The sequence below is a fragment of the Tachypleus tridentatus genome, chromosome 4 (assembly GCF_004210375.1).
Source record: "Tachypleus tridentatus isolate NWPU-2018 chromosome 4, ASM421037v1, whole genome shotgun sequence".
In the NCBI taxonomy this organism is placed as follows: Eukaryota; Metazoa; Arthropoda; class Merostomata; order Xiphosura; family Limulidae; genus Tachypleus; species Tachypleus tridentatus.
This window is the reverse complement of record NC_134828.1, coordinates 36,768,818-36,789,923: the sequence shown is the minus strand read 5'-3', so window position 1 is coordinate 36,789,923 and position 21,106 is coordinate 36,768,818. Positions and strand designations below refer to the sequence as shown.

At 35.9% G+C, this 21,106-nt stretch overlaps 1 protein-coding gene across 1 annotated transcript in view; it reads right to left on the bottom strand.

Annotated features, from left to right (window-relative positions):
* Window positions 1-21,106, bottom strand: part of LOC143248847 (frequenin-1-like) — a 95,649-nt gene that overhangs the window by 35,304 nt on the left and 39,239 nt on the right. Inside the window, exon 2 of the mRNA XM_076497686.1 lies at window positions 1,082-1,106. Coding sequence (XP_076353801.1) covers window positions 1,082-1,106 — 25 coding nt within the window. The remainder of the gene's footprint in view (window positions 1-1,081; window positions 1,107-21,106) is intronic.

Below are 21,106 nucleotides of genomic sequence, written 5' to 3'. Positions count from 1 at the left end.
TTAATACACTGCTATACATTTTCAAAACCTGCATTTTGCTGATCCTTAGAACTTTCTATAAGATTGTAATATATCTATACACCACAACATTGTTTATCCAGCTCTAAGAAAATCCGGATTAATAAAAAACCAGAGGGCCCGGCATGGCCAAGCGTGTTAAGGCGTGCGACTCGTAATCTGAGGGTCGCGGGTTCGCATTCCCATCGCGCCAAACATGCTCGCCCTTTCAGCCATGTGGGCGTTATAATGTTACGGTCAATCCCACTATTCGTTGGTAAAAGAGTAGTCCAAGAGTTGGCGGTGGGTGATGATAACTATGTGCTTTCCCTCTAGTCTTACACTGCTAAATTAGGGATGGCTAACACAGATAGCCCTCGAGTAGCTTTGTGCGAAATTCAAAAAAACAAACAACAAAAAAGACAGAGTGGGCAGCTGTTTAGAAGCCTAGGGTTACAGGTGACCCACAGTAATTACGATTTATTTATTTTTAATAGACTTAGTGATTTTGAAGGATGAATATGTAGTGTTTTAAAAACATTATATATTTGATAAAATGATATTTTGACGGTTAAACATTCATTAGGAAAACAAACCGAGGGCTTGAGAAGAAAGGGAGCCCTCACAAGTGAACTTATCTATGAGCCCATTCTGGTTTTCTGGTCCTGTTTCCAAGGCTAAGCTTGAAGGTTTTTTATTGAATTTTTGTTTCCTTAAACAGACTGCTGTTTATATTGAACAAAATAGATGACAAGTCGCTGAAAAACAGGGCAGAGAGGTAGTTGTTTAAGTTTATAAAATCAATTGTTTATCGTTAAACACAAAACTTCAAAATCGGCCACTTCTGCTTATCCAACCACGAGTTTCGATACTCAGTTTTTAGCGGTATGAGCTGAACAACCGAGAATCTCTGACAGTTAGGAATGTTAACCCTTTTACTTGATGTTCTTAGAACTTAAAATAACAGTCCAATAATAAAACATAATAGAACGAAGGCTGTTTCAAAACTACTTTTATTTTAATAAGTCAATACGTTTGTATATATAAACGATTAAAGTTTAAATAAAAATAAATATTTACTTACCACTGACGAATTTCCTTTTCTGTAACTGTTCAGAAAAAAAAGAAATTAATTACTGGCTGGAACTTTTAAACGAGAAAAAATATTTCTATACTGCATTTCTGAACTTTTTGAAGCGACTGGTGTAACAATGTATTTTAATACTCTAGGTTGCTTAGTGGGAAAACTTCAGGGATTATTTATAAAGTTCGACTGCACATCCTCCGTTTGGTCAGCGAAAAGTTCACAGAATTTCAACATGAAAATCCGGAGATCGATTTTCCGTGTGAACAGAGCGTATTTAGCCCATTATGTAGCCTGGTACTTAAACAACAGCACCAGACAATTCTGCGGTGTGAAATGCTCTGATATTATATCGTACATCTCTGGGCTTAAAAAACAACAAGTACTCTTAGAATGTACTTGGTGTGTTTGGACCAGACCATAGTACTTGGTATTGTAAATATTACTGTTAAACATTGAATAATGTTTTCTTTACCAATTTGCTGGCTGGTAGCTTAAACAATAGCTCCAATACAACGTTAATATCAACAAAATTTAGGTGGTGTTTTGATACTGATCATATCTTTATTATAGTTCGTTAATGTCTGTACTGACAGTATATGTAGCGTTTTTACTTCCATTTATTGTGGTCGCTTATATCGCTTTCACAGAAGGTACATCAGTTTTTGAAAACTAACACAGAAGAAAGAAAGGTATATACACATGTATATGTGCTAATAATTTGTTTGCACGAAAGATGTACATTAGCATGAACAATAACCATAACAGCCACATTTCTGGCTAATGGATATATTACATATGAACGAGCCAATAACACGAACTTTACTATAAAATATATCACGTTACAGGGTAGGAAATTCTGTGTAAAAAAACAAAAAATATTGTGTAAGTATCATCATAAGATACAATAGTTGTGAATCGTAGATAACGTAATAAAAGTCTACCTATTTGAAATATTGTGAACCGTAGATAACGTAACAAAAATCTACCTATTTAAAAGTTTGCAAGAGAATATTGCTAGAACAAAATATATGGAATAAAATTCTCTGCGTCATTGATAGCTTAGGAATGTATGGAATAAAACTATGCTTGTCACATACAGTCCTATGATAATTAGGGAATAAAAACTTGTGGATCAGCTAACCTTGTAACCAAACAGGAAATTAAAATCCTGCATGTTATGGGCATGTTTATATGTATTACGCAAGGGAGTAAAACTACGCGTGTCACAAACAGTCCTGTAATAATATAGGAAGTAAAATTATGAGTGTTACAGACAATTCTGCGATAATATACAGAGTAAAACTATGTGTCATAGATAGTCCTGTGGTAACTGTGGTAATATAGGGAGTAGAAACTTGGCTGTCACAGATGGTCCTGTGATCATACAGGAAATAAAAATGTGTCACAGACAGTCCTGTAGTCTTAAAGGGATTAAAATATCGTGTGTCACAGATAACTCTGGTCTCCCTGCCCCAAGGAATAAATGAATCACTAACATAAAAAAGCTTTTACTTTGTTGATACATGTGATAAGCCTGGAAGTAATAGATCTCTAATAAGACACCTACACACGTGACTGTAATCTTTACACCTGCTGCTAGTTCTGTGTGTTTATGTTATTTCACAAACTTTATATAAAGTTACACGAGTTATAATGTAAGAAAGCTCCAATTCCTTTGACCATGTTTTTTATATACAAAATTAACAGTTTAGTACATATTAAGTCCCACAACACCAGTGGTATGGCGGTAAGCCTACGGATTTACAACGATAGGGACTTGGTTTCGATACCTGTGGCGGGCAGAGCGCAAGTAGTCCATCATGCAGATCTATGCCTAACTGCTAACTAACAAACATATTAAGTCATAACAGTACTCTTATTCAGAAGAAAACCATCAGCACCTGCAAAAGCCAGGTTGGATAAAAATGAATACAATAGAATAAAATAAATATATATTAAAATATAATTTATTGATAAACGTACCTATGTCCTAAATAGGTGCATTGGCGTTGTTAGTGTTAGCAATAATTCACCACCAACCCGTTTTGTTTAAGAGAATTGTAAGGGTGGGGTGACATTGTATATGCATGCAAATATGACAAAACAAGTGCAGAAAACAAAAATGTCATTAAAGATAAAAAACAAAATTATTGAAATTCCGAAGTCAAAGATTTTTCTGATTGTCAAACATGCATTTATTGTTTCATGGATCAATACATTAAAACACAAATGGTTGTTGTTATTGTTTTGAATTAAGCACAAAGCTACACAATGGGCTATCTGTGCCCTGCCCACCACGGGTATCGAAACCCGAATTTTAGCGTTGTAAGTTAATTAAATGTTGATATGTATTAGATTTATGTTATTTATTATTCATCAACAAAATTGATATACACAATGTCCTTTTTTATCACAACCATATTTAATATAAAAAACATAAAACAATACTATTTATAATAACGGTTATTACTAATACTTATTATAAATTATGGTTTATATACAACAATTTTGCAAACTTGTAGACAATACTGAGTTTTATATCCAGTCTAGAACTGAAAATTTTACCGATGGTCAAGGTCCACGACGAGTAAATTAATTCTGAGTTGATACTGTTGCACCTCGCTTAAGCTAACGACGCCTTTCTTGGCTAGCCTCACATCGACTAGAAACTCATTCCTTACCAAAGAAGATGTTTAATGTCCTTGTCAAAACAATAATGTCCAAATAATTTACTGAAGTTGGACAGTTTGTAATGTTCGAAATCTATAATGATCCTCGTTAAATGCTGTAATTTTCCTATTAATATACTTTGATCACAATTATAGCTTCCCAAACCTATAGCACATTCACTGTAGCTGTCGAACAATATTCTCTCTGTCTTTCGGCGCGTCGGTTTTTATATGCCAATCACGTGAGTTTCTATAATTTTCAAAAATGACCTAGAGCGTTTTCGTAAACAAGTATTGTTGATTTTTTGCACTCAAGAACGTTCTACAAATTTCGATAACAAGCAGGACTTGCGCAATACATAGCCAACAATATACGTAACATGCAAAAAAAAAAACAAACTAAACAGAAACAAGCGTAGGCACTAAAATAAATGTACAACGGTAAATCCGTCAGATCCATCTATGTAATGTACACTATTGTGGCAATTATCTTCAATTTACGTTATCAAGTTTTAACAGAATATTTCATTTGAAAGCAAAAAGTTATTCTTCAGATAATTTAATATAACACATTTTTTTTAAACTTAAATACTACTACAAGGAAACTGGTTCCTATGAGTCAAAATGATGATAATTAATCATTACTAATATCAAAATTTTAATGAGCAATTAAAATTTAGAAAAGTCATATTACATCTGGAAAACACACAATTTTGTGCAGTTCGTTTGAAATTAGGCACAAAGCTACATAATGGGCTATCTGTGCTCTACCCACCACGGTTACCAAAACCCGATTTCTAGCGGTGCGAGTCCGCAGACATACCATTGTGCCACTAGGAGGCTTTTGCTGTTGTTGTTTTGAATTAAGCACAAAGCTACACAATGGGCTATATGTGCTCTTCCCACCACATCGAAACCCGGTTTTTAGCGTTGTAAGTCCGCAGACATACCGCTGAGCCACTGGGGGGCAGGCTTTTGCATAGAATAAATTTGCATGAACGAACCTAAAAACACAATAAATATAAAGAATATTATGGAACATTTACAGCTACTAGAATATCGAAAAAAGAAACTATTATTTATCACGAACAAATATGCATTTTCAAATACGAATTACGAAGGAATGTTTGATCAATTTAAGATTTAAAATCAGGCAAGTGGTATGGAATATACTTGTAAAATACCATTGTATAAACAGTTGTCAATAACGATAAAGAATTGTGTGATTTCCGAGTTAAGCAAACAATAAATATGAGAAAAATAACATTATTATTAGAAGTATTAAAGTTAAATTACTATCTTCAATACTGTTGCGTTTGAAATGTTGGTGTAAAAGAGTAGCCCAAGAGTTGGTGGTGGGTGGTGATGACTAGCTGCCTTCTACCCTTCTAAATTCGGGACGGCTAGCGCAGATGAACCTGGTGTAGCTTTGCGCGAAATCAAAAAACAAACAAAAAAGTACTGACAAAATGAAACTAAAAGTATGCACGTGAAGTGTCTCATTTCTCGTTACTTTGAAAGGTCCAGTAAAGATACCCTAAAGTACAAGTTTTCATCACATATAAGCCTGTTAATTAAAATAAAAAGACTGCTTCTGGATATCTGCACAGGTCGGATGCCTTATAATCGTTTTCGAGTCCATAAAGTTCAGAAATTCGAGGTACGAAACTGTTGTCAGCCTTAACATTGAATTAAATACTACAAGCAAACCTCCAGTCTGTCCATTATTCTTACTCAATTAATGAAATTAGGGGAAAAATACTTAGATGAATTAAAACTAAAAAGTTCTGGATATACAGTTTCTGGTTACTTTTCCGTGGTTGCCATTGTATTACAATTTTGTCATTGATATGAAACTTTAAAGCGTGTATCGCGAGTAACGACATTAATAAATAACATACTTTTATTTTACAGAGACATATTTGCAGGATTCGTAAATACGCCATTCAAAATTTTATAAACTTCAAAAAATTTGTTGTAACATAATGCTTCCCAAAGGAATTATGTAACGTAAACTATTCATTCACTAATATCACTGTAGCATATAGATAGCATAAATTAATCCATACTATCTAATTTAATTATAAATTTTTTCACAACTGTAGTATGGGTTTCTGCATTTAGTTGCTAGTTTGTTTTTTGAATTTCTAATGGAGCCATCTCTAATTTAACAGCTAGCTAAGGCAGTCATCACCACCCACCGCCAACTACTGGGCTACTCTTTTACCAACGAATAATGGGATTGACGGTCACATAATAACGCCCGCACGGCTGAAATGGCGAGCATGTTTGGTGCGACGGGGATTTGAACCCCGACCCTCTGATTACGAGCCGAGTGCCATGCCGGGCCTAGTTGCAAGTTCTTGACAAAAAGGTGTGAATAATCTTGAACTTGACAATTTTTACTTCAGAAACAATCACACAATGGCAGACTTGATTCATGATTTATCTATTTTTACTTCAGAAACAATCACGCAATGGCAGACTTGATTCATGATTTGTCTATTTTTACTTCAGAAACAATCACACAATGGCAGACTTGATTCATGATTTGTCTATTTTTACTTCAGAAACAATCACACAATGGCAGACTTGATTCATGATTTGTCTATTTTTACTTCAGAAACAATCACACAATGGCAGACTTGATTCATGATTTATCTATTTTTTTTCACTACTGGCTCACTCGCTCGAAAATTCATTAAGCTGATCTCGCGAAAATAAAAAGGTGGAATTTTCTTTGTTTCTTATTAACAGAGTTTATATTACGATGCAGAAAGAAGCGAAGTAGGTTTTGTTATTAAACACAAAAATACACATTGTGCTATTTATATTATGTTCACCACCGGCGTCGAAACCCGAATTTTAGCACCATAATAAGCCCTTAGACTTGTCACTGAGCTACCAAGGAGTGAAAAGTGATACAGTTTTATTTTATTGTAAAGATACACGATGTGTTACCTGAATTCTTTGTTAACCTGAAGGAAGGTCGAAACGTTGTTCTCTCCTTATCAATAAAAGTGTTAATATCCATACCAGCCGTTCCGAGATATTTTTATTTCAAGTGGGTTTCTCGTCATCAAAAAGTGTTACCCGAATTTCGGCCTCCTGTGAGGATACGAACCCCAGAAATTTACTCTGACCTACTGGAAGGTACAAATGATTAAGTATGGATTTTGAAATTATTACTTTGTTTATTTTTAAACGCAAAGCTACACTATGGGCTATCTGAGCTATGCTCACCGTTGGTACCAAATCTGTTTACAGCATAGCTATTCGAGACTCCTATGCGAGACTCAAATTTGTATTTAGTTCTAAGGAAAGGTAGCTCGCGGTTCAGAATTTCTTTGTAATGATTCATTGGAAATTTTCTGTCTTGTCAAGCTTTGTCACACACATTTACTCTTGTCTCACAAGACAGTCTATCAGCTACCAGAGAACCACAGACAACTCAATGCTTGAGATTATGGCACTTGTCCTAGTCATGTTTTATCACACGAAGGCCTTTTTATCGTCTCATGGCGCAGTTTCCCAGCCACCATAGAGAACGGGTTGATAGTAATTGGGAAGTTATTCTAGACAGAATTTCAGTGCCATATCTATCGACATTCATCAAAAACGTTTTCGTTTCTTGTAACGTTTGAAACCAATATTTACCGCTCTGCATGAAAACTGTTATGAACTTCTTGGTTTGCGGTTTTAACTTTTGTACTGTCACGATTGTATCGACACGTCTACGAAACAATAACAACAAAAGATCGTTAGTGTTTGATCGAAACGAGAGTATAGGATTCATGAAAATTCTGATAAAATCAATACATTTCAACACACAATTTACTCGCGTAATAACACTGCACAAACAAAAGGAAACCCTCTCTTAACCTTTACACCAAAAGAGTATTCTGAAATAATTAAATAAGGTTTCTCATATCGTCCAACAAATTACAAATAATCAAACATGCAGTATTCCACTCAGACTTCGTTGTCAACTGTTTATTTAAGTAGGTTTACTGTTGTTGAAACACTGAACAAAGATATTAGAATAAATTACTGTTCAAGTAACATGTTTTAAGCTGACAGTTATAAGATTTTTCATTAGTTAATATTTTTATCATTCTGTACAAATTGCGTGAAGCCAACCAACTCTTCTATACTGTATTGTTCCGCTACAGTAAGAGAACACAAACAGGCGTATTGATACAAACAATAAGACCGACGTCCAAACTAAATAGCCCGTAGGCGTTCCTGAAATAAAATGATAACTATTGTAATTAATATTAGAGTTAAGCCTAACATCAAGAAATACCGTCTAACAATAATCCATTTAAGGTATTGACAAACCATATGAAATTCAGTGGAATTAACGACCAGAACCTAACATGTTCCAACTGACACCACTTGAGCTTTCAATTTTATTTTTCACTATGGATACTTTTAGCCTGACGTTCTTCGGAATATATATCTATTAATACGAAAATATCATGTTTGAGGACTTAAGATAAAGTTATACATGTTTTTGATATTTGTATTATTTGAATACTGGGTTCAGCTATCGTGACAAGAAGCATGACTCGATATGAAGAAAAGTCTTTAATACACAAAGGTTCTATGATGTTATAAGGTGTAATTTAAAGGAATGAAACACAATTGCATCAACAAGAAAGAATAAGAGCGTATGACGTAAGACTCATTTTGTCCAATAAAATAACGACAAAAAACATTATAAGTAGTTTGTCGCTTGTCTTTATTCTCCCTGTTACGTGCTAATTTCAATAGTATTAACAATATGATTAAATCACGAGAAAACACCTTATGGTACACCACTATGTAAATAAATGACTACGTAAATTGCATCTAGTTTGCAAAGAACACAGTTTTATAGACGTGAAAAACAACGACTTAAATATTGTATAGGTTATATTTAAGTTTAATTTCTTCAATTATAATTTTAAAACATATGCCGGAGTTTATGATGGTTTTAAAGCTACAAAATAAAGAACAAGCGAGTTTGACTCAAACTTTTCATAATGAAAAGCCAAGTTTCATTTCCGATACGTGTTTGTAACATATAGATCTCTCCTCTGTCTGAAATTTAGTACAAAATATAAGAGTGGAACTGTTATTAATGAAGTGATCTTCAATCAGATAATCAACTCTTTATGAACACTTCATTTTTAATATCACGAATGCTTCCCATTTCAAGGGTCGACGAGAACCATCACGGGCTGAGCAAGAATGCCTCCCTCCCCCATCGAATAAGTTTCAAAATGATGCCGCATACATGATTGAAGTCGCTGTAAATGTTTATTTAAACTCATTCAATACACTCTGTGCACTGTTTTTTATCCTAAGCCTCGGGGAAATATTCCCGGCCTGCTCGTCCCTTTGGTGGGTCTGCACGTTTCGTTTCATGTCAGTCAGTAAATAAGTTATTGGAAATTTATGTTGCAGCATTCAGAGAAAGTTTATGTGGATGAACGTTAACAAAACAAAAAATCCTAGGTCTGATTACACAAGCGGTGTGCGTCACTAACACGTGAAGTTTAATTTGGAAGAGGGGAAGACTCTTTACGGAGGGCCAGGGCACAGTTCCATAGTTCAACTTTAACCACCGGGGATAAGCATCTGGTATCCCTGCTGATGTAACTTTTCCCCAGAAAAATTATATTATCGAACAACTTATAGAAACTACATTCTAATTCACTTTCATTTACTGTATAAACCTTTATAAATCTAGAACCTTTTTCATGTAAAATTGGTAATATAATGATTGTTATGAAGTATGGTGTGAGGTGACATTGGTTGAAGTTGAGAAGAATGTGAGAAAGGCCTTTCTTGATCTTAAACCAGTTTTCCAGTATAAGTCGGATTATAACATTTTATAACCATAAGAAGTGGAAGTGTCTTGTGGTCTTCACACAGGATGAACTTAGATAGCACCTCTTATACTCAATTATTATTACTCTAGTTATTTCTAATGATTTTAAGTACTGTATTTGAAAGACTAGCCAATGACCGGCTGCTTTCTCACACTTTCTGAGCTACAACTGACGTTACGTCACACCTAACTTCATGACAATAACAAACTCACAGTTTTTTACACTTTCAATTTCATCCAGTTTTAGGCTTGCAAGTGTCAGTTTTATAACGCAGCATAAAGTACAGATTTTAGTGATAAACCAGTAAAAGGAAGCGTAATTAACATTATCTTTCAGGCCCGGCATGGCTAGGTGGTTAAGGCACTCGAGTGGTAATCTGAGAATCACGGGTTTGAATCCCCGTCACACCAAACATGCTCGCCCTTTTCAGCCATGGGGGCGTTATAATGTGGTGGTCAATCCCACTATTCGTTGGTAAAAGAGTAGCCCAAGAGTTGGCGGTGGGTGGTGATGAGTAGCTAGCTGCCCTCCTAATCTTACACTACTAAATTAGGGACGGCTAGCGCAGATAGCTCTCGTGTAGCTTTGCGCGAAATTCAAAACAAACCAAACCAATTATCTTTCAGGTTAGACTTTAGTGACATAAATTATTCTGGTCCAAATAATTAATCATTATTTTCTCTATTACATTAAGTATTCAATGAATGTTTAAAACACAATAACTTATGCACAGAAATTAATATCTAATGAACACTCAAGGCTAGTTACTTTTCGTTCATATGTGATTTACATTGTATTTAATAATTCATTGATATTTATAATCTAGCTGTACTGAATTTTCGAGGCTAGTTAAGAGCCCCATGTTAATAGTAATTATATTTCTAATTTATGGTTGGAACAAAAGCTTAAAAATCAAAACACTCAGATAGTTAGATGATTTATTACCAAAGATGACCTTCTTGTATAGAATGATCAAGTGAGTGGATACAGGGTAGTTTAAACATGAGTAATGGTACTTAGAACAGTTTTTTTATATCAACAACCTGTTACACTGTAACGAAATATTTTTACTTACATGTACCAGATTTCATGGCAAGTTTCTAGAAATGACACTAGGGGTGCCAAACATGGTCATTAGGCTGATATATAAGCACAAGATGGACTGGATCATTACATTCTGTAGTAGAGAAAGACACAACATTAACTGCTTTGGTAAAACTGTACCAACAGTATGGCTGTAACGTGTTTGCATGTTTTATATTTTAGCGCAAAGCTACACCAGGGCTATCTGCGTAAGTCGTCCCTAAGTTAGCAGTGTAAAATCAGAGAAAATGCAATGCAGCTTGTCATCACCAACCACCGGCAACGAATAGTGGGAATAGCCGTCACATTATAGCATCCCCACGGGTGAAAGCGTGAGCATGTTTGTTGTTACGGGAATTCTAACCCACAATGCTCAGATTACGAGTCGAGCGTCCTAACCACCTGGCTATATCGGGTACATGGTTGTAATACTCAGATAGCTTTCTGGGTATACTTCCGCATGAATAGCACAAGATGCTAGATGTGTAGGTTATTTACATGTTTCTCACCATCCTCTCCTTACGCACTCTCCTGACCACATCCCTGCTAGCTACTGCTTTTTGGTGTTCATGAAGATTCAGCTTTAAGACAGTAACCCCAATATTATTCTCCAACTGAACGATGTCATGGAGAAATATGTTCAAAGTTTTTAAGAGGACATAAAATATGTTGTAATATCTGATACCATTGTTAGAATGGTTGCAGAAGCCAACAGTGATGTGGAGATATATTCAGCAGTTGCTATAGTAACACCCCTAGTGATATTTCAGAAACAGTGGAATGCTTGCTTGTTTGTTTGTTGTACTTAAACAAAAATTTACAGAATAAATTATCTGACTTTTAGCATTATAAGCCTTTATGCTTATCGCTCAGTAAAATGCACTTCCAATAGTTCTTCATACAGATGCACAGAATATTTCGATCAAATGAAGTACATTCCATCCACCAAACTCTTCCAAGTATTCACATTTTATAGCCTTTAGGGACCTTAACTAATATATTGTGTGCAGAAATGAATTCTAATATGCATAGAAAAGAGTTATACTATTCATATAAAATCTGGAATTGAGCACACAAAATAATGCATGCTGAAACCCCTGATAGGAATAAAAGCTCACAGATTATTTTGTATGTTTCTTGTTAAGCGAAGCGTGGGTATTCAAGCCCAGATTTAGTGTCATGAGCCCACAGATTGACCACTGAGATATTGAAGAAAGTTATTTATAGACTCTTAATCTTCTTTTAAACAACCTCCCCCCCGAACAAAAAAACAAAACAAAACGAGTTAATAACACAATTACTTTGCTGCAAATGATTAGTTCAATACAATCATAATCCAGAAATATGGATCCACTTTTATACTTCACGTTCCAAGGGAATGTACAAGCACGAAGGATAAAAGAGTAAAATATTTCATCTTTTGTGACCAAATATTTATACAGGTGCTTGTCTTAGCAGTCCATTCTTTCAAGGTATAATACACTTTACTTTCTCTCGCACGTTATCGTTACTTACGAAAAGTTCCCCGCTGGTACAGCGTTAAGTCTACGGATTTACAACACTAAAATCAGGGGTTCAATCACCTCGGTGGACTCAGCAAATAGCCCGATATGGCTTTGCATTAAAGAAACATACATACTTAAGGAAAATTTAAGTTACCTCACAAGTTTGGTCTAAATACACACAAGAGAATATCCTCATTGTTGCTTTAAAGACGTTGTTAAACCTTGCAAGAACCACTCTTTGTTAAACAGCTGGTGTAAGTTACATCATACGGTTTTCTTTTGCCATTTTTTCTTCTATTATTTTCATTCTGCTTGTTCAGTGACCTTACTAATGGATGATGAGCAGCTATATATATTTGTGTACGGTGATAAACAAATCATTAACGTGGTGAGAGATCAGTGAACATCAAACACGACATGAAAGAGGATGCAGTTAGAACAAATCAAGGAAAAGATGATGTTCATGTTCAAAAATGAAACTTCATAATCGTAAAGATGTTCTTTCTAGACCCCAGAAACATTTTACACCAAGATGCTTAAAAATACCAAAGGGCGCTTTGAATGAAGGCAGTTTATTTTGGAATTTTGTGCAAACCTAGCTATCTACGCTAGCCGTCTCTAATTTAGCAGTGTAAGACTAGTGAGAAGGCAGCTAGTCATCACCACCCACCGCCAACTCTTGGGCTACTCTTTTATCCACGAAGAGTGGAATTGACCGTCAAAATATAAAGTCCCCATGGCTGAAAGGGCGAGCATGTTTGGTGCGACGGGAATTCGAACCCGCTTCCCTCAGATTACAAGTCGAACGCCTTAACCCACCTGGCCATGCCGGGCCAATGAAGGTAGATAAGTTAGGAAATTGGGACATTCAAACAAGCAAGGTGTCCAACAAAAGGTGATACAAAGCGTTGTTTTTAGTAGACAAATCAATTAGAATGGTAGAATTACGTAATACAACGAAAGCGCTGCCTTTTGTAGATGGATCGTCAGTTAATGGATCACTGAAGGGTTTTAGGTTTGACATAAAATATTTCAAATGCCAGTCTGTTTTCAGGCAATGACATGCATGATTGGAGTAAGATGAAGGTCCAGCTATTTCTCTTCAGCTCAAGAAAGTAGGTTTGTTTGTTTGCTTTTGAATTTTGTGCAAAGCTACACGAGGGCTATCTGCGTTAGCCGTTTCTAATTTTGCAGTGTAAGACTAGAGGGAAGGTAGCTAGTCATCACCATCTACCGCTAACTCTTGGGCTACTCTTTTACCAATGAATAGTGAGATGGACCGTACATTATAACACCCCTACGCCTGAAAGGGCGAGCATGTTTAGTGTAAAGGGGATTCGAACCCACGATCCCCAGTCGAGTGCATTAACCACCAGGCCATACCGAGCTCAAGAAAGTAGGAGGAATGTTCTATAGTGAGAATTGGAAATTATTTTGCTATTTCCACTTCCATGAAAACATGATGTTGGATCTGTAAAAGCAACAGTTGAGTGTATTTTGCAACATTTACACTGCATTCATTATTTATACTGGAGGTTGCACATCTTCTTCATCTCAAACTACAAGAAGCTACTATTCCAATATTTAAAGCGGGAAGACAATTGCTGTGTTAGTTGCTATAGTTACTTCTATACCTTCAGAAAGTTGCATTGTGAAAAACTAACTCTTACTGACAGTGAAGTTTTTAGTCTGGTAAAAATAATACCTATGCAGGTCTGAATCCAACAATTCGGACTGACAAACGCCCTTAAGTCTTCAAGAAATTATATTGTGGAAGAAAACTCTCCTAGTGATAATGAAGTCCAGTTTGGTCTAAGCAATAGCTGCTTAAATTTAAAGTTAACACTTGTCTACGATATCTAGTCTCCTTATATGGATGTTAAGTCCAGAATTCATAGAGAATTCACAGAGAGAAATGATACAGGTTTTTAATTCAGTTATAATTTTTGCCGTACACTTTGACATGTGTATGGTTCTGTAAAGTAGGCATGAGAGGCTATAAACAAAAGACTTTATTTACCAAGATTGCCCTTCATATTTATATGAAGAAAGTATATTGTAGGTAACGAGCAAACAGTTTTTGATACGGTATAATTTTTAGGAAAGCTAAATTTCAAGGGAATCTAATGAATTCGAAAGGTGAAAATGATCTAATTTTTTAATAAAATGTTATCAGTTTATTTATTTGTTTTGGTTGTGCACAAAACTACACAAAGAACTATCTGTGTTCTGCTCATCACGCAGATATACCACTGTGCCAAGGGTCATTAGAACAAATTAAATGTAATAGTATTTATAGACGTTTTTATTAAATGATGAAAACGAGTTTATTGTATATAAATAAAAGCTGAAAATAATATGTGATCAATATGACTAGATTTTTTACAGGGCGGGCACTCTTGCCTACGCCTCTGTCCCTACATAGTCCCTGAGGGTAAAGCGTCTTAACAAACAAATTAATATTCTGGCTGGCTCATGGATGAGTTACATCTTTTACTGGAACATTCATAACAAGCGTTACCTTTACCACACAGTAAACTTTGATTCAGCAAAATGTTATCATTTTTCATTCTACCGTGCTATGTAGTTTTATGTTTGTTTGTTTCTGAAAAAAAATATAAAAATTCTTCTTTCTCAACAACATTATTTAACAGGCAATTAAATTATCAAAACTGATAAAATGTTCTACACATGAAGATTGGTGTATTTTCTTATAGCAAAGCCACATCGGGCTATCTGCTAAGCCCACCGAGGGAATGAAACCCCTGATTTTGCGTTGTAAATCCGTAGATATATCGCTGTACTAGCGGGGGGCACATGAAGATGGAAAGTACAACTGTTTGCTTATGAAAACAAAATCAAATTCTCAACTTCATGCGAATAAGACTTATGTTTTATTAATTAAGGTCTACGCGCAATATTTTATTGTAATTAGTGGCCCCGCTTGTACAGTGGTATGTCCACAGATTTAGAGCGCTAAAATCAGGGATTCGATCCCCCTTGGTGAGCTCAGCAGATAGCTCGATGTGGCTTTGCTATAAGAAAACACTCACATTGTCATTATTTTCCAATACAGAAACAACTGAAAATCTTAGTTGGTATTATGATAACATGTACTATCTGTTCACTCCTGAAAAAAATTGTTTTGCTTTATTTGTTACTATGGGAACGGTAGCAAAAGTATCTTAGCCGAAGGCATTAGCGGTACTCGCATCAATTTTCAATGACAAACAACTTTTAGAAGCACAAGTGAATCACAGCCAGCAGCTCTGAAAGAAAGTTAGCCGCCAGAGACTGAAATAAGGAAGAAAGATCTACTGTACAAGTCTGATCCTCGTGCCACAGGTTAGAACAAAATATAAAAGCAGATGTACAAAGATAAGAAGTTACTTCCACATACTCACCAAAAGGTCTATAATTATAGAAAATTGGATGTTAGAGTAAAATAGAAATAAAAAAAGCCATTGATGGATTTTCATCAGCTATCTTTACATGAACACGTTAACGTATATTGCAAAAAATCCACAGCACTGTTTAATGTGGTGAGCGTTGTTTTCAGTAGTAATGTTAAACTGCAGTTAGACTGAAATTGGTAATTTGATATAAATATTAAATTTCACATAAAATGTTAAAGCTATTACTAAAGACGGGCGTAGTATAAAGGAAAACGTGAATGAAGCAAAATAACAGAGAGGTATTACTTTGTCCAAAAATAAATGTCGGAATTCTCACGATGACATTTAGAAGCTGAATATTGAGTAACTTATCGTTGATTGGTTGGTTTAATCCAACGTTTGTAGCTTACAAGGTGTCTTAATTATCTGCTGCTTCATCTCTACTCAGAGTAAGTTTCGCAACCCACAAGGCAGTATAGACAAGAAGGACTTTCGTCTGATTTTCCTCTACGTCTTCAAACTTGAACAAAAAGCTACTGAAACTACACGGAACATCAACCGGGCATTCGACCATGGATCTGTTACTGAACATACAGTTCAGCGTTGGTTCCAAAGCTTTCGACATGGGGATGAAAGTCTTGAAGGCCACGAAGGCCGTAGAAGAAAGCCATCCATAGATGAAAATACATTAAGGGAAGTAGTTGAGACAGACCCTCGCACAACAGTAGGTGAGCTTGGAAAAAGCTAGGCACAGGCAAATCAAGCATTCCCAACCACCTGAGTGCGATTGGAAAGACGAAAAAGTTGGATAAGTGGCTTCTGTATGAGATGACTAAAGGTCATAACAGAATCGGCGTTATGAGACCTGTCAAGGATGACACTCCAAAAATTGAACGTATTGGGAATCAAAGTTCTGCCTCATCCACCTTATTCCCTGGACATTTCCCCTACAGATTTTCATTTTTTCAAGCACTTTTACAACTTTTTGAACAATAAACGCTTTCAAAACCAGGCGGCTGCAGAAGAAGCTTTCAGGGAGTTCATTAAACATAGAAACTGATTTCTACAGCAGGGACATAAGCAGCATCGTTACACGTTGGCAAAAGTATGTTGAAGCAAATGGTGCTTACATTGATTAAAGCATGTTTCACAACACTGGTTTATATTTTTCCAAACTTCGCAGTTCAAAAACGACATTTATTTCTGGACAACCTAACAGATTAAAATAAAAGCATTGACTGAATTAAGATGATAAACATGAACCCAGTAAAATAGTTAAAAACTTTCCAGAGTAAGGCAGCGTAACGATTCCATACAGAGAACAAGTAACGTAAAGATGCTATATAGAAATTAAGTGTTTGATACAGAAAGCTGTACAGTTTAAGAGCTATTATTCAGTGTTACTTAAGCACCATTTCGTTTTCATAAAAATTCTGTTAAAAGTTAATTATTTTAAACGTGTTAGTTATAAAAAATATTGTTACGAAACTCTGTACGAGTTGTACATTATGTAGGTAGTTTAATTGTTGGACTAGGTTTTTGCAATATTGATGACGTCATTTTTCTGGAGGCTTCTGCGTTTTTCTCGTCATGTGTCGTATTGCTGTTACTAGATGGCTACGTATTTCTAGATTTTCCTTTCACTTGTTATAAATATGCACCGACACAGAGCGCACGGAAGTTAGTGAAGTTGGACTGAGTGTAAATAAGCCGTAATGGGTCATTTTTAAAGTGAGTTTCACAACTTGTGTGGTAATAAGAGAGATAGAAGAGAAAAAGTTTTCTTATCCAAGGTTATTCTGTAGTAAATGAATCCGCTTGTGACATTTCGAATTTTGGTCTTTTGGAACTGAAGGAAGCACAGAAGAAAGACCTTTCACTTTAGAAACTTTGGGACAGTGAACAAAAGAAAGGAGAGAACAAAATAAAAGGAACTTATAGAATAGAGAATCAGAAGGATATACAGTGCTGGATCTATTAATTGTTTGTTTGTTTTTTTGGATTTTGCGCAAAGCTAACCGAAGGTTGTCCGAGCTAATGTAAGATTAAAGGGAAGACAACAAGTTATCACCACTCACTGTCAACGCTTGGGCTACTCTTATATCAACAAATAATGGGAGTAACCGTAACATTATAACACACCCACGACTGAAAGGACAAGCATGTTTGATGTGACATGGATTCGAACCCACAACCCTCAGATTACGAGTTGAGTGCACTATCCACCTGGCCATGACGGGCCACAGATCTATCAAGACAGTTATTTTGGGGAAATTAAACATATAGTATCAAAGAGAGAGTTGTTTTTTGATATACAAGACTGTTCAGTTATTATTAAGTTTATTTTCTGATTTAACATTTAATAATTATTTACTTTTCATAGCAAATGTTAAAAGTGTAACTGATTTACCGTTATACGTTTGTTGTAATACTTACGCTTGTTTAAGAATAATTTTCATTTTTGCCTTGATATATATTATTGGCTGAGTATTGCGCAAGTCCCATCTTTTCTCTATATTTGTAGAAGATTTTTCAGAGTAAGAATCAACAATATTTGTTTTACGAAGACGCTAGCACGTTTTTGAAAACTGTTGAAACTTTGAGATATTCCCGTGATACATATTAACATTTAATTAAGCACTAAATTCAAATTTCCGGTTATTTGAAACAGTAATACGTTAACATATGTAACATAATAAATCGGAGATTTATACGAAATGAACAGTAATACCTAACAAAAGTTTATTATTTTAAAAGCAATAGTTATGACAAGTGTAGTTTCATGACACTATGTGAGTCGTATGTTGTGTTTGTAGTTTAATTGTTGTATTAGGTTTCTCTAAAATTGTTGGGGTAAGTTGTTAGAAGCTTTTAATTTTTTCTCGTTGTGTGTCATACTGTTGGTACCTGAGGGCTGAATATTTCTAGTTTTTTATTTCGCGAGTTATAAATACATGCAGATACAAAGAACAAGGATGTTACGTAACTGAAATTAGACAGAGTGTGAATCAGCCGTAGCGGGCGATTTCTAAAGCGCGTATGAAGCTTGTAAGGTAATAACAGACATTTAAGAGAAAAAATTGTGATATCAAACGTTCTTCTCAAGTAACTGAATCTGCCTGTGTAGACACTGATGAAGAGGAAACAATTATTTCAAGCTCTGAATACAACTGTGACAACCAATACTTTAAAGAATTTTTGTAGATATGTTTGACTCGTATTGAATATGTCATTTTAAAACAACTGGATTGTCTACTGTCCATTTGTTGTTGACAAATCAGTTATCAGTTTTATCCTATGTTACATTGTGTAAAAACATGGCAAAGGCTAAAAGGTTGACAGAATTTGAACGTGGCAGAAATGTCGAGCTGCAAAAGCAAGGTCTCTCTCAACGTGACATCGCTGGTGAGATTGGGCGTAGTAAAACTGCTGTTGTAAATTTATTAAAAGACCCTGAGGGATACGTCACGAGAATTTCAAGTGACCAGCCCAAGAAAAATCCGTCGTCGTTGAGCAAGAGGATTCAACGGGTTGTCCGGCAAGACACCAGCCGATCGTCGAACCAGAATAAGGCCCTTACGGACGCAGAATGTAGCTCAAGAACAATAAGATGGCATCTACGAGAGAAAGGCCTTTGAAGACGTTTACGGTTTTTAAATCTTCCAATTTTCTACGTCATATGTTTGGTGCTTTTCAGCAAAGTTTAACCGAGCTGTTTCGTGGTGTGAAAGGAGGTTCTGTTCTCTGATGAGAAAAATTTAATCTGGATGGTCTAGATGGCTTCCAACGTTACTGGTACGATAAGGATATCCCACCGGAGACATTTTCTACACAACACAGTGGAGGAGGTTTCATCATGATTTCAAGTGGTTTCTCCTTCCATGGAACAATGGAGCTTCAGGTTCTACAGGGGCGTCAAACAGCAGCTGGCTACATTGGCATGTTGGAGAGAGCATCCTTATTGACTGAAGGCCCTCGCTTGTATGGAAATGACTGGATCTTTCAGCAGGACAACGCTGCAATCCACAATGCCCGCAAGACAAAGAACTTTTTCATGGCGAATAATATGATTCTTTTGGACCATCCAGCGTGTTCGCCGAAACTAAACCCCATTGAGAATGTTTGGGGGTGGATGGCAAGGGAAGTCTATAGAAATGAACGTCAATTCCAAGCAGTGCATGATCTTTGTGAAGCCATCTTCACTGCTTGGAATAACATTTTTGTCAGCCTTCTGCAAACGCTTATATTGACCATGCCAAAGCGAATGTTTGAAGTTATTCCTAATGACGACCGTGCAACTGACCACTGGGACCTCTTGTTGGACATTTCCTACCCTCTTTAGGACTTCTTTTTGGTATTGTCTTAAACTTTTGACCAGCTTGTAGTTAGGCTTATTTTATATTGTTCACATTTTCCCTATTAAATGTTAAAAAAGTTTTTTATTTTCCCTTTTAATATTTTCATCTTTCGAAGCTCCACTCAAATAAGTGGTTGAGTCTAACAACGCAAAATGCATATTTTTTTTATGTTCATTGGCCTTACGATTTTGGCCAGCAGTGTATACTGTTAATATTTTATTCTTTCCATTGGTGTGGTTTGAATTTTGCGCAAAGCTATAAGAGGGCTATCTACGCTAGCCGTTCCTAATTTAGCAGTATAAGACTAGAGAGAAAGCAGCTAGTCATCACCACCCACCGCCGACTCTTGGGCTATTCTTTTACTAATGAACAGTGGAATTGACCGATACACTATAACGCCTACACGGTTGAAAGAGCGAGCGTGTTTGGTTTAACGGGGATTCGAACCCGAAACTCTCACATCACGAATCGAGTGCCTTAACCACCTAACCATGCCTGATCCTTTCCATTGGTAATAGCAAATATTTTTTTTATTTATTTATGATTTGCTATCATAAGTTTGTTTGTTTGTTTATGAATTTCGCACAAAACTACTCGAGGGCTATCTGTGCTAGCTGTTCCTATTTTAGCAGTGTAAGACTAGAGGAAAGGCAGCTAGTCATCACCACCCACCGCCAACTCTTGGGCTACTCTTTTACCAATAAATAGTGGGATTGACCATCACATAATAACGCCCCCACGGCTAAAAGGGCGAGCATGTTTGGCGCGACGGGGATGCAAACCCGCGACCCTCAGATTACGAGTCGCACGCCTCAACACGCTTAGCCATGCCGGGCTTACTATCATAAGAAAAGTGACTTATGACATAATTATATCTTTACTTTAGAAATGATAAAAACTGAAATTCTTCTATAGTGTAAAGTATCACAAGTTTATGATACGACCTCATCTGGTATTTCCCAGCGAGAATTTTTTTTTTTTTGTCTAACATTGATTTTTCGAGAAGTCTTGAACTAAGGAATTTTTGCAATTTTCTGCGTTAGGTTTAAACTAAAAAGAATTGTTCGTTCTCTTGCTACCTTCCATTTATACTCTAACACCGCTGTTGCTTCGATTTAAGACTTCTTTTTATT